Raw genomic sequence first — 13717 nt, 5'->3', positions numbered from 1 at the left:
TGAGGCAAAAGGGAAAGTCTCAAAGTGGATCATTGTCCCATTTCTCAGGTTAGGGGGTCACTAGGATCAGCTGAGGCCCCCCGTTCAGAGCTGAGGAGGAGAACTTAGGGTGGCCATCACAGCTGCTTTTCTTCGGTCTGTTTTTGGCTGCCCCAGGTGTCCATGCCTACATGATGGCATTCTCTGCCTGCAGTGACGGGGCTGCTCTCTGGCCGCGGTGCAGCTCCTCGCTGGGAGCACGGGGCCCTGGGCGTGCGGCTGCATGGCTGAGGCGCCCGGCTCAGCTGCTCCCAGGCGCGTGGGATCTTCCTGAGCCAGGGCTCCAGTCCGTGTCCCGGCATTGGCACATGGATTCGCAAACACGGAGCCACCAGGGAAACCCCTGCTCCCGCGTTCTGTCCTGGGTCTGCTTGCACTTGATGCTCATTTTTACTTCCAGTGCTCTTGCAGCTGTTTCCCTTCTATTAGATATTGTTTACAGACTTCCATCTGTTGTTTATAGATAACCCTTCATTGCTTTCTTTTGCTTAATCAAACAATATGTAGTACAATATTGAGAAAACAACACAGAAGAAAACAAAAGCACGTGTACGTTCACCACTGCAGCCATGAAATGAAGACACTTGCTCCTTGGAAGGAAAGCTATGTCAAATCTAGACAGTGTATTAAAAAACAGAGACCTCACTTTGCTGACAAAGGTCCTTATAGTCAAAGCTCTGGTTTTCCCAGTGGTCATGTATGGATGTGAGAGTTGGACCAGAAAGGAGGCTGAGCAGCGAAGAACTGATACTTTCAAACGGTGGTGCTGGAGAAGACTCTTGATAGTACCTTGGACTGCAAGGAGATCAAGTCAGTCAGTCCTAAAGGAAATCAACCCTGAATAATCATTGGAAGCACTGATGCTGAAGCTGAAGCTCCAATATTTTGGCCAACTGATTCGAAGAACTGGCCCATTGGAAATGACCCTGATGGTGGGAAAGATTGAAGGCAGAAGGAGAAGGGGGCGACAGAGGATGAGGTGGTTAGATAGCATCACCAACTCAATGGACATGAACTGGCGAAAACTCTGGGAGACAGTGAAGGGCAGAGCGGCCTGGTGCACCGCAGTCCACGGGGTCTCGAAGTGAGACATGACTTAGTGCCTGAACAACAACAAAAAATGCACCACTCAGAAATGGCAATCAGCTCACACCTCTTTGTGTCTGTTCTGTGCGTATTGCCAACAGACATGAGGTTCTGTGAATTTGTACGATACAAATTTATATCTCTGTTTTAAATTCATGTTGTTTCATGAACATTTAAAAACGGTTTATATACATGATTTTAAACAATTCCGTGATAGCATATCATTTGAAGGTAATGTATTTTATTTGACCATTTGCCTATTGTTGCGTACTTAGTAGTTTATATAACTAAGACAAAAGTTCATTTTGCTTGTCTGTTGCTGCACCACATGAAAAATTACACAACAGATTTTCACCAAACTGGGGGATTATGTTTGGTATTCATTCAAATACATAGATTCAAAGTGTAGGCTATGAAGAAGAGAGTATATTCATGTCTTGGAACTTGACAGAGAAATGATAGGGAAGGGAAAATAACTTTCCTTCTACCTTTCTGAGTTTTAGACTAGAACCTTATGTGACGAAAGACATTAACAAGAGAAAAACAAACCTATTTATTAACATGTATACCTCATATGTACACAGAAAAAATCCAGGGAAACTGAGTAACTCCAAGATGGCTCAAGCCACCACTATAAGTACCATTTAGCTAAAGACAAAAAAAGATGTTACCAGAGAACTATATTCAGTATCCTGTGATAAAGCATAATGGAAAAGAATATTTTAATATATATGTATAACTCAATCATTTTGCTGGACAGCAGAAATTAACACATGGTAAATCAACTATACTTCAATGTTTAAAAAAAGCTCATGTAACCATGAAAAAAAAAAAAACCAATTGGTGCAAAAAGAAGGCCAGCTATGGCAGGTTACCAGGGGAAGCATGGTAAGCAAGGATAAGGTTTATTACACAGTTTAAATTGGTAAATTCTCCATTGATAAGTTTCTGGACATTTAGATCCAAACTTCTCTTCCTCATACAGAGAAGGAGACACGTTTACAAGTAACCTCTTTTGTGAAAAGCATGCAGTCCTTACAGAAGGGCAGCTTCTACTCCGTTTTCAGAGCTGTGCTCATGTCTGCTACTTATTAAAGCAATCAGTTCAACATAGTCCTTATGCCCAAGAGGCACGTTTGGGGGTGGCGAGTTCTGCATCCTTCATACCTCAAGCTGATGAGCAGGCATCCTTGAGAAGAGCTCCGTGACTGAGGCGATGAACACATGTATTATGATGACGCCACAGACGGAAATCAGATATGATGGCTTCCATCTTTGTGCCCCGCATCAAACAACCTGAGGACATCCAAACCTGATTATAGCTACTGGTTTGGAGTCAAACTGCTTTCCAAGTGGGCAACTCTGGGAGGAATATCGAGGGTATTTCTGTCCAATAAAATGTTTGCATGATGGAAACCTGGAATATCTACTGTCAAACACTCGAAGGGAAGTGGATGAGGGACATCAGGCTGTGGACTGATGGACCTGTCAGTCTACCCATCCTTCCTTCCATCTCTCTAATCATCTGTCATCTGGAGAGTAACTGCTCTGGGTGTCCCCAGCTTTAGGAAGTAATCTTCCCATTAAATATTTAAAAGAATGGTTGGTGCTTATATAACATGCATGGTAAGAGAAACTTTATGTTCCCTGATACCCCTGAGATTTCTTCTAATTTCCAGCTGAATTAAAGAATTACTTGTCTATCAAAATTAAAGGAAATGGAAAAGGTCACATATCTCTCCTCTCTTTTCCTCACTCTCTTCAGCTCAAGTTAGAACACAGTCCCTTTCCTTTTTTATACTGGATTCTTCTCCCTTTGTGTAATTATAAGTAGAATTTACTCAAGATTTGGCGTAAAGGCTGGGCTGCGTGTCATTGGCCAGTTCTCATCCTGGGTCTCTGGCCTCTGACCTTATTGTTTCATCTTTCCCTTCGCTCACTTTTCCTTTTCTTTCTTCCTATTTTATTCTATTTTTTTTTTTGGTCATACCATGCAGCATGAAGGATCTTAGTGTCCCAAAAAGGGATCACACTTGTGCCCCTGCATCGGGAGCACAGAGCCCTGCCCAGTGGACCATCAGGCAAGTCTCCTCTCAATCTTACTAATCACCTCCCTCAATCCTTCCTTACTCTGTCCCATCAGGAGTTCCTAATTTTCTTCCATTTGTTGCTGTTGTTGGTTTAGTCACTCAGCTGTGTCCAACCCTTTTGCAACCCCATGGACTGTAGCCCACCAGGCAAGAATACTGGAGTGGGTTGCCATTTCCTTCTCCAGGGGATCTTCCTGACCCAGGGATCGAATCTTCGTCTCCTGCATTGGCAGTCAAATTCTTAACCACTGAGCCAGGAGGGAAGCCCCACTCTTTGGCAAACGAACTAAACTCTCTGTCTGAGCATGTCTGTGGGCATCCTCTTTTGTACTCAGATGTCATCAAGATGCTCTCTTAATCTTTGTTGGTTCTCCCTCTAAGGGGAATTCTGCAGTTAACGTTCATCATAATAAAAAACTTCCACCTATTCGTCTGTATCCATCTGTCTGTATTGTCATCCAGCCATCCCTCATTCATCTAATCCGTCTACCCCCTGCCAACGCCTGAAGAGTCATCCCTCCACCCAACTCTCAGCCTCTCTGCTTTTCACCGATTCTCCCCTGCCCCCTCCAGAGACCTAGAACACTCTTACAGGATTTCTTTCTCTTTGTTTTTTAAAGAGAAACTTATGCTTTGCAAAAACAGCTATCAGCTGCCTTGAAATGATAAAGGGGAAATGATAAAGGGCTGGGAATGAGCAGTTATAATCTTTGCTTGGGCAAGAGAAGGACAGATAAGACCCAGATTAGAAATAAGTGAACAAAGCCAAGTGAGGTTTGGACCATTCACAGAAGGAGCTGGCCAGGGGGCACATGTTGGCATATATCAAAAGCTAGGGTGTTGGCGGAAGTACACCCATAATGCAAACACACGCATGCACACTCAGAAATACTTATAGTTTGTATTTAGCTTGAGTTCAGTCACAGTCCCACTGAACTGATATTAATAGGATAGCTGATAATTAACCTGTGAACTATGACAAGATATTTCTGAAAGCGAAATCCCATAGCAACTTGCAGAGTTCCTAAACTGTAAAATAAATAAATAAATAAATAAAGGTAAACTTAAAATATACATAGCATATAATGTTTGTATTATACATCAGGATGGTTTTAGATTTGCTATTTGCTATTCCTATTTTTTCTTGTGTTAAGTAGTTGAAGTGTTAGAAGCATAGGCCAAATTGGATATACATTCCCTGTACCCTCACAATGACCAATTACTGCTTTTCTCCTCTTAGGCAGGGAAAGTTCTTCCGATTGGATACAGAGTTGCAACCTGCTTGACTGAAAAATTTCCCAGGGTGAGTGTTTTCAATATGCATTTGTCTGAACCTAAGGTAAACAATATTCAACATTCCTTATGTGAGTTGCATAACTTTAATGTGGTCCATTTGGATTTTTGTTTTACTGTATTTTAATAACCTCAGATATGCAGATGACACCATCCTTATGGCAGAAAGTGAAGATGACCTAAAAAGCTTCTTGATGAAAGTGAAAGAGGAGAGTGAAAATGTTGGCTTAAAGCTCAACATTCAGAAAACTAAGATCATGGTATCTGGTCCCATCACTTCATGGGAAATAGATGGAGAGACAGTGGAAACAGTGTCAGACTTATTTTTTGGGGCTCCAAAATCACTGCAGATGGTGATTGCAGCCATGAAATTAAAAGACGCTTACTCCTTGGAAGGAAAGTTACGACCAACCTAGACAGCATATTAAAAAGCAGAGATATTACTTTGCCAACAAAGGTCCGTCTGGTCAAGGCTATGATTTTTCCACTGGTCATGTGTGGATGTGAGAGTTGGACTGGAAAGAAAGCTGAGCGCTGAAAAATAGATGCTTTTGAGCTATGGTGTTCAAGAAGACTCTTGAGAGTCTGCAAGGAGATCCAACCAGTCCATCCTAAAGGAGATCAGTCCTGGGTGTTCATTGGAAGGACTGATGCTGAAGCTGAAACTCCAATACTTTGGCCACCTGATGCAAAGAGTTGACTCATTGGAAAAGACCCTGATGCTTGGAGGGATTGGGGGCAGGAGGAGAAGGGGACGACAGAGGATGAGATGGCTGGATGGCATTACCGACTCGATGGGCATGAGTTTGAGTAAACTCCGGGAATTTGTGATGGACAGGGAGGCCTGGCATACTGTGATTCATGGGGTCGCAAAGAGTCGGACATGACTGAGTGACTGAACTGAACTGAACTGAACTGAAGACCTTCTGTAGAGTTTGAATGAGGAAGTGAAAATCCAAGGCTTACGATTTCCAGCTCTATGAAAACTACTGGATATTTCCATTTATTTAGATAGGAAATAGTCTTTAATGGTATGCTTCCTAACCTAAATACTTCCTGGTTGTTTTCTAAATACAACTCATTTTTATTGGAGTATAGTTGATTCATGATGATTTATGATGTTCTGTTAGTTTCATAAATACAGCAAAGTGAATCATATATATATATATATATATATATATATATATATGTATATATATCTCCACTCTTTTTTAGATTCTTTTCCCATGTAGGTAGAGTTCCCTGTGCTATACAATAGGTTCTTACTAGTTACCTATTTTATATATAGTAGTGTGTATATGTTAATCCCAAACTCCTAATTTATCCCCCACCTCCTTTCCCCTTTGGTAATCATAATTCTACATCTGTGACTCCATTTCTGCTTTGTAGATAAGTTCATTTGTATCATCTTTATAGATTTCAGATATAAGGCATATCATGATATCTGTCTTTCTCTGTCTGACTTAGTGTGATAATCTAGTATGATATTTTCTAGATATAAGGCATATCATGATATGTCTTTTTCTGTCTGGCTTACTCAGTGTGATAATCTCTAGGTCTATCCATGCTGCTGCAGCTAAATATAACTTTAAAAATATGTTGCTTATTTTCATTAAAACCTTTCAGGATGTTTTATTATTGGGTGCTGGAGTTCCCCAGGTGCTTGTTACACTCATGTATAACAAGTTCATTGATTGGTATAGATCAGCCTTGCTGATATCAGTCAACTGTACTTGATGATTCTATTTTCTTCTCACTGTTGGCAGCTAATGACCCCACCTGAGGCAAAAAAATTTTTCAACTTCAGATATCCACCTGCTGGAGCCGAAAGAGTATTTTACGGCAGAGCAAATGATCCCCAAATCGCACCTTCCTTGACACACGGAATAAGATCGAAAACTTCGATACCGGTAACTTCTTTTCTGTTTTTCCCTGTATGTTATTCACTTCCAAGGGGAAAATGCACAAATGGAGTGTTAGTGAAATCATCAGTCCCAACCTCCTTCCTGCTCTTAATGAAAAAATCCAAGCAGCCGTAGGCAAGAGCGAGTGCGGGAAAGTCAACGGCTTAAGCCCCAAACTGCGTATAGTTCCCTTGGATGATAAAAGCCGAGCCACATTTCATTTTCCCACGGTAAAAAGGGGTGGGCTTCCCCAAGATAGCTCAGCTGGTAAAGAATCCGCCTGCAATGCAGGAGACCCTAGTTCCACCCCTGGGTCAGGAAGGTCCCCTGGAGAAGGGAAAGGCTACCCACTCCAGTATTCTGGCCTGGAGAAGCCCATGGACTGTATAGTCCATGGGGTGGCAAAGAGTCGGACAAAACTGAGCGACTTTCACTCACTCAGAAAGAGAGGTGCTGTCAAGGTTCGGTAAAGCGCGGCGACGACAGAGGCTGAGACGTCAGTGTGCTGTGTGCACTGGTGCGCTGTGTGCACTGTGTGCGCTGTGTGTGCACTGTGTGCGCTGTGTGTGCTGTGTGTGCTCTGTGTGCTGTGTGTGCACTGTGTGTGCTGTGTGTGCTGTGTGCTGTGTGTGCTGTGTGTGCGCTGTGTGCGCTGTGTGTGTGCTGTGTGTGTGTGTGTGCTGTGTGTGCTGTGTGTGCTGTGTGTGCTGTGTGTGTGTGTGTGTGTGTGTGTGTGTGTGCTGTGTGTGTGTGTGTGTGTGTGTGTGTGTGTGTGTGTGTGTGTGTGTGTGCTGTGTGTGCTGTGTGTGTGTGTGTGCTGTGTGCTGTGTGTGTGTGTGTGTGTGCTGTGTGTGCTGTGTGCACTGTGTGTGCTGTGTGTGTGTGCACTGGTGCGCTGTGTGCACTGTGTGCGCTGTGTGCGCTGTGTGCACTGTGTGTGCTGTGTGTGTGTGCTGTGTGCTGTGTGCACTGTGTGTGCTGTGTGGTGTGTGCGCTGTGTGTGCTCTGTGTGTGCTGTGTGTGCTGTGTGTGCTCTGTGTGCTGTGTGCTGTGTGTGCTGTGTGTGCTCTGTGTGTGCTGTGTGCTCTGTGTGTGCTGTGTGTGCACTGTGTGCGCTGTGTGCGCTGTGTGCGCTGTGTGTGTGTGTGTGCTGTGTGTGCTGTGTGCACTGTGTGTGCTGTGTGTGTGTGCACTGGTGCGCTGTGTGCACTGTGTGCGCTGTGTGCGCTGTGTGCACTGTGTGTGCTGTGTGTGTGTGCTGTGTGCTGTGTGCACTGTGTGTGCTGTGTGGTGTGTGTGCTGTGTGTGCTCTGTGTGTGCTGTGTGTGCTGTGTGTGCTGTGTGTGCTGTGTGCTGTGTGTGCTGTGTGTGCTCTGTGTGCTCTGTGTGTGCTGTGTGCTCTGTGTGTGCTGTGTGTGCTGTGTGTGCTGCTGTGTGCTGTGTGTGCTGTGTGTGCTCTGTGTGTGCTGTGTGCTCTGTGTGTGCTGTGTGTGCTCTGTGTGTGCTCTGTGTGCTCTGTGTGCTGTGTGTGCTGTGTGTGCTGTGTGCTGTGTGTGCTGTGTGTGCTGTGTGTGCTGTGTGTGCTGTGTGTGCTGTGTGTGCTGTGTGTGCTGTGTGTGTGTGTGCTGTGTGTGCTGTGTGTGTGCTGTGTGTGTGCTGTGTGTGCTGTGTGTGTGTGTGTGTGTGTGTGTGCTGTGTGTGCTGTGTGTGCTGTGTGTGCTGTGTGTGCTGTGTGTGTGCTGTGTGTGCTGTGTGTGTGTGTGTGTGCTGTGTGTGCTGTGTGTGTGCTGTGTGTGTGCTGTGTGTGTGCTGTGTGTGTGCTGTGTGTGCTGTGTGTGTGTGTGCTGTGTGTGCTGTGTGTGCTGTGTGCGCTGTGTGCGCTTTGTGTGCTGTTTGTGATGTGCACTGTGTGCACTGTGTGCGTGCTGGTGCGCTGTGTGCGCTGTGTGTGCTGTGTGTGCTGTGTGTGCTGTGTGTGCACTGTGTGTGCTGTGTGTGCTGTGTGTGTGCTGTGTGTGTGCTATGTTTGTGCTGTGTGTGCTGTGTGTGCTGTGTGTGCACTGTGTGTGCTGTGTGTGTGTGTGTGTGCTGTGTGTGTGTGTGTGTGTGTGTGTGTGTGTGTGTGTGTGTGTGTGTGTGTGTGTGCTGTGTGTGTGTGTGTGTGTGTGTGTGTGCTGTGTGTGTGCTGTGTGTGCTGTGTGTGCTGTGTGTGCTGTGTGCGCTGTGTGTGCTTTGTGTGCTGTTTGTGATGTGCACTGTGTGCGCTATGTGCGTGCTGGTGCGCTGTGTGTGCTCTGTGTGCGCTGTGTGTGCTGTGTGTGTGTGTGTGCTGTGTGTGTGTGTGCACTGTGTGTGCTGTGTGCGCTGTGTGTGCTGTGTGTGTGTGTGTGTGTGTGCTGTGTGTGCTGTGTGTGTGTGTGCTGTGTGTGTGCTGTGTGTGCTGTGTGCTGTGTGTGTGTGTGTGCTGTGTGTGCTGTGTGTGCTGTGTGCGCTGGTGCGCTGTGTGCTGTTTGTGATGTGCACTGTGTGCGCTGTGTGCGCTCTGTGTGCTGTTTGTGATGTGCACTGTGTGCACTGTGTGCGTGCTGGTGCGCTGTGTGCGCTGTGTGCGTGCTGGTGCGCTGTGTGCGCTCTGGGTGCGCGGGGCCTCCGTGTCTCCTGCCTCTGACTGAGCGGACAGCCCCGGGGCAGATGCCGGCTCTCGCACCTGCAGGGAACCTGTGGGGCTGTCGTGGCTCTTGTGCTCCTCATTCCCGCTCCTCTGGAATATTCGAGCTGCGGAACCAGGGAGCTGCCCTCGTAAACACTTTAGCCTCAGTGAAAAGTCCTGTTTCAACACGTCTAAGCTCCACAGTCCCAATCCGATGGTGGGTTTGAAGGTGAATCAAGGCAACGATCATGAAATGTTTTCCCACTATCATATTCTCTTCTCCCTGGCTGTTGAGTTTCAACGTTCAGATTTCTTTCTTTCTTTTTTTGTTGTTACATCTTTGCTTTGTATGACTTCTTTAGGCAAAGGTATTGATCAACCCACAGCCTATAACAACATTTCAACAGAAAATGAAAGATAAAAAAGAATCAGTATATTCTAGCAATCGACGGGCACCATTAGGAAAATCTCATGATCAGACGCCAGGATTGCCTAAAGGCCTGGACTCACTCAATACAACATTTGGGACGGCAATCGTCAGAGGTAGTGAAAATAAGGGGTGGGAGGGAGTGATAAAATGTTTTCTTAGAAAATGGGATTCAGTATCCTGTTGGGATTTATTTAGTGCTGGTGCAGATGATGTCAGGAATGAAAGACAGGATCATAGCAAGAAAGTTACTCTCAGGCCCAGAGGCCTTAGAGCTGATGTGTGTCAAGGCCGTGGGTTCAGGGTTTGGAGAAGAGGTTCAGGGCGCAGAGCAGAGACGCTGCAGTTACAGGAAAGGGACTCAGGAACGCTGAGACCAGCTCTGAGGGCTGCCATCCCTTCCTCCTGGGCATCTACTGATGGGTTTTATTTCCACCAATGTCTCTGATGTGCTTGTAACTCTCAACTCTTTTTAAAAAATTTCTTTTTAAATTGAAGAGCAGTTGATGTACAAATGTTCTGTTGATTCCTGCTGTATATATGCATTCTTTATATATACATTTTTTGTATTCTTTACCACTGTGGTTTATCCCAGGAGATTGGATATAGTTGCCTGTGCCATACCAAGGACTTTGTCCCTTACCTATCCTGTATGTAACAGCTTCCCTCTGCTAATCTGAAACTCCCAGTGCTTCCCTCCCCCAGACCCCTCGCCCTTGTCTGTTCCCTGGGTCAGTGTGTAACTCTCAACTCTTTATGAAACTCGGTTTCATACAATAGACCACGGAACAGATAAGTTTGGCAAATGCTGCATACAGCACTCATTCATACCGGTCCACGATGTGTACCTGCTTATTAAGCGAACAGGCAGTGTCAGGGCAGACTCCTCTCTCATCTGGAGAGGGGGTGGCGCATGTATTTCAACAAGTGACTTACCATTAGCTACAGGCCATTTTTTCCCCTCTGCCTCCCTGCCTCCTGCCCCCTTGGGTACTTTCCTTTAAATACCTTCTCACATCCTGCGTTTTTAGGTCCCTTACCCTCCCCCTCCAGTGCTATCATTACAGGGGACCTCACATTCTGTCTCTTTATCATCCTGCTGAGAAATGTGCTTCTCTGTGTCTTTCTGCACCGCTGAGGCTTTGCTCCGGGAACCTTATCTTTCTTACCAAAAGGTCCATTAGGGTGTTTTTTCGTTCACATTGTAGTATCTGTTCTGGAGATAAATTATGCCTTTGTCTTAGAAGGCAAAATCTTCACTTGTACTTCATTGTATCACATATAAAGTTAAAATTTGTTAATATTTGAAATATTAAAATTGTATTTTAGAAGAGGTAAAATATCTTTTTTTCCTTTTAAATAGGATTAAAGAATTGTATTTAAGCAGATAGAACATTACAGAATTACCGTAGTTATATCATAACTGCTATCTAGGATTAGCTCATTTAATATGAAAAGTACTCATTTATATATGTAATAGAAGGAATGCTCCAGAACACGTGTATGTGTATTAATAGGTGTAATGGTTCCTACATCAAAAGAGAAGCACTGCTTTACAGGATTATTCTGCACAGGACCACCTTACAGATTCTTAACGGTTTGTTTACAGACCCTAATTCTTGGCAGACAGTCCAAAAGAAAGAAAACACCTCAATGTATGTTCTTAGGTACAAAGAGAAAACTGCAAATGGAATTATATTTAAAAATCATTATAGAAAATAATAAAGACAAAATAATTCGCTGTATATATGGCCAGGAACTACCAGTCCTGGGAAAGCAGCTATTCAACAAAGACCTAGCTCTAGGTTTGGGGCCAGAAGGAAGAGTTTCTTCCTGATGCCAATGATTTCCCTGGCACCTTGGGCCTGTTCGAAGATGGATATTCGAATCTACAGATTCAGGATGTGCACTGTAGTCTATAACTGCCAAAATTTATATCAAGGCATCCCCACAGGGCACCAGGGCTTATGACGCTGATTTGTGATTCAAATTTGCCTAGATCATCTTGGAAGTCTGGAGCAAACTGAAATAAAAATTATCCTGAGATCCTTAAAATTGGGCATTTAATTGGGCTTGGCATGTGGCTCAGGATGACCAAAGTGGTTACCATTCTTCAGAACTCTAGGGAGGGAGCCTATTCAAGTGGGGGTCCCTGAGACCATCACACCTGGGCTATTCCTGTCTCTGGTGGTCAGTCTCCATGTGTGCTGGCTTTGTGCCCCTGGAGCTTATGCAGTCAGCATACCTAGTTGGTCATTTGCTCTAGTCAATTTAAATGTTACAAAGAGAGGAAAAGTATCTTAAAACTGATTTCATTCATTCTTTCTTCAGAAATGTCCGCTCGAGATATGGTGAATCCACCAAAACCCTATAAAGAGGTATTTGAAGCAGCACAGGCAGGCCACGATCTGTATATTGTATCTCACAATGATTATTTTGCGGGTAAGTCTCCTCCAGTGTAAAACAGGCCTGCGAATATGACATTCAGACTTGTGAAGAGGGATAGGGAGATGATGAACTTAAAGATGAAATGCCTGGTTATGCTATAGACTAATTCTAGTAATGCATGCTAAGTCACTTCAGTCCTGTCCGACTCTGTGACCCTATGGACTGGGGCCTGCCAAGCTCCTCTGTCCATGGAGATTCTCCAGGCAAGAAGACCGGAGTGAGATGCCTTGCCCCCCTCTAGGGAATCTTCCGACCCAGGGATCAAACCCGCATCTCATTATGTCTCCTGCATTGGCAGGTGAGTACTTGACCTATATTGACATCTGGGAAGCCCAGCTTACAAGGTTACAAACCCTGATATCTGGGAACATATACCCTTATAAAATGTATGAAAGTATATATCATTAAAACAACAAAAAGAAGAAGTTAAGATTAAATGCTAGGTAGTCTAATCTTGTGTGAGTGGATTTAGGCTTAAAAAATACCATTTTTAATATCAAGATTATTCTAAGTGCTTCACTTCATATAAGGAATATTAGTTACTCGTCAAGTGCAGTAATTTTCGAATCATCAAGTTTAAGGTATTGCTTACCATCTATTATCTTTTAGACCTTGAATATTTTACTTATCATCATCTATTTTAAATTTCTTAAATAGGTAGGGATAATAATATTGTGTGGATGAAGTGAGTGCCTGCAAAATGCCAAGCATGGTGTCTGGAACATAGTTAGGGCCCAGTAACTATTATTATTAGTAGTAATAGTAGTGTTAGTATTAAGTAATGTGACTAAAAGTAGCTTATTATTAGAACTGGGGCTTCCCAGGTGGCAATACTGGTAAAGAACCTGCCTGCCAGTGCTGGAGACATAAGAGACGTGGGTTTGATCCCTGGGTCGGGAAGATCCCCTGGAGGAGGAAATGGCAACCCACTCCAGTATTCTTGCCTGGAGAATCCCATGGATGGAGGAGCCTGGTGGGCCCCAGTCCACATGGTCACAAAGAGGCAGACACGACTGAAGCGACTTAGCTTGCATTAGGAGAATTATTCTATAGCATAACCAAAAGGCATTGGATGTTTAAGTGCTGTGAAGTACAACTTAATTGTTGGCCTGTGTGAGCTAAGTAGAATTTTAACAGAGGATTGAGAATTAGACTCTAATACACGTCCTGAGAATGGATAAGGGCATGGCTACCCAGTCCAGTATTCCTGCCTGGGAAATCCCATGGACAGAGGAGCGTGGTGGGCTCCAGTCCAAGGGTCTGCAAAGAGGGGAACACGACTGAGCGACTGGGCACAGTCTCCTGAGAGAGCGGCTGGGTTGCGCCCGATTCACTAGCTGGTCAGCCTCCCCCAGCTCCGTCTTACTTTTCTCCTCACCGCCCCTCCGGTCCCGGCCCTCCGGTCCCCTTCCTCCTGAACCCCGCCGACAGCCGGGGCTGTCTCCCAGGCGCTCCACTCCACGCGCGGCTTCTCTTGGTCTCTGCGGGTCGTTACATGGACCCCGGGCCCTGGGTGGGCTCCCCCGTCACGCGCCCCGGATCCCGACCCTGGGGGGGCTCCCCCGTCACGCGCCCCGGACCCGGGCCCCTGGTGGGCTCTATCTTCACACGCTCCGGACCCGGGCCCTGGGTGGGCTCCCCCGTCACGCGCCCCGGAGCCGGGCCCCTGGTGGGCTCTATCTTCACGCGCTCCGGACCCGGGCCCTGGGTGGGCTCCCCCGTCAGGCGCCCCGGATTCCGGCCCTGGGTGGGCTCCGCCGTCACGCGCCCCGGACCTGGG

General features: G+C 45.6%; 1 protein-coding gene across 2 annotated transcripts in view; it reads left to right on the top strand.

The window, feature by feature from the left end:
* Positions 1-13717, top strand: part of EFHB (EF-hand domain family member B) — a 64040-nt gene that overhangs the window by 12182 nt on the left and 38141 nt on the right. For both annotated transcript variants that reach the window (XM_070467060.1, XM_070467061.1), the window contains exons 2-5: positions 4456-4518; positions 6275-6418; positions 9425-9605; positions 11821-11931. In XM_070467060.1, the coding sequence (XP_070323161.1) occupies positions 4456-4518; positions 6275-6418; positions 9425-9605; positions 11821-11931 (499 nt within the window). The remainder of the gene's footprint in view (positions 1-4455; positions 4519-6274; positions 6419-9424; positions 9606-11820; positions 11932-13717) is intronic.

The sequence above is a fragment of the Odocoileus virginianus genome, chromosome 4 (assembly GCF_023699985.2).
Source record: "Odocoileus virginianus isolate 20LAN1187 ecotype Illinois chromosome 4, Ovbor_1.2, whole genome shotgun sequence".
NCBI classification, from domain to species: Eukaryota; Metazoa; Chordata; class Mammalia; order Artiodactyla; family Cervidae; genus Odocoileus; species Odocoileus virginianus.
This window is presented reverse-complemented; position numbering and strand designations above follow the sequence as displayed.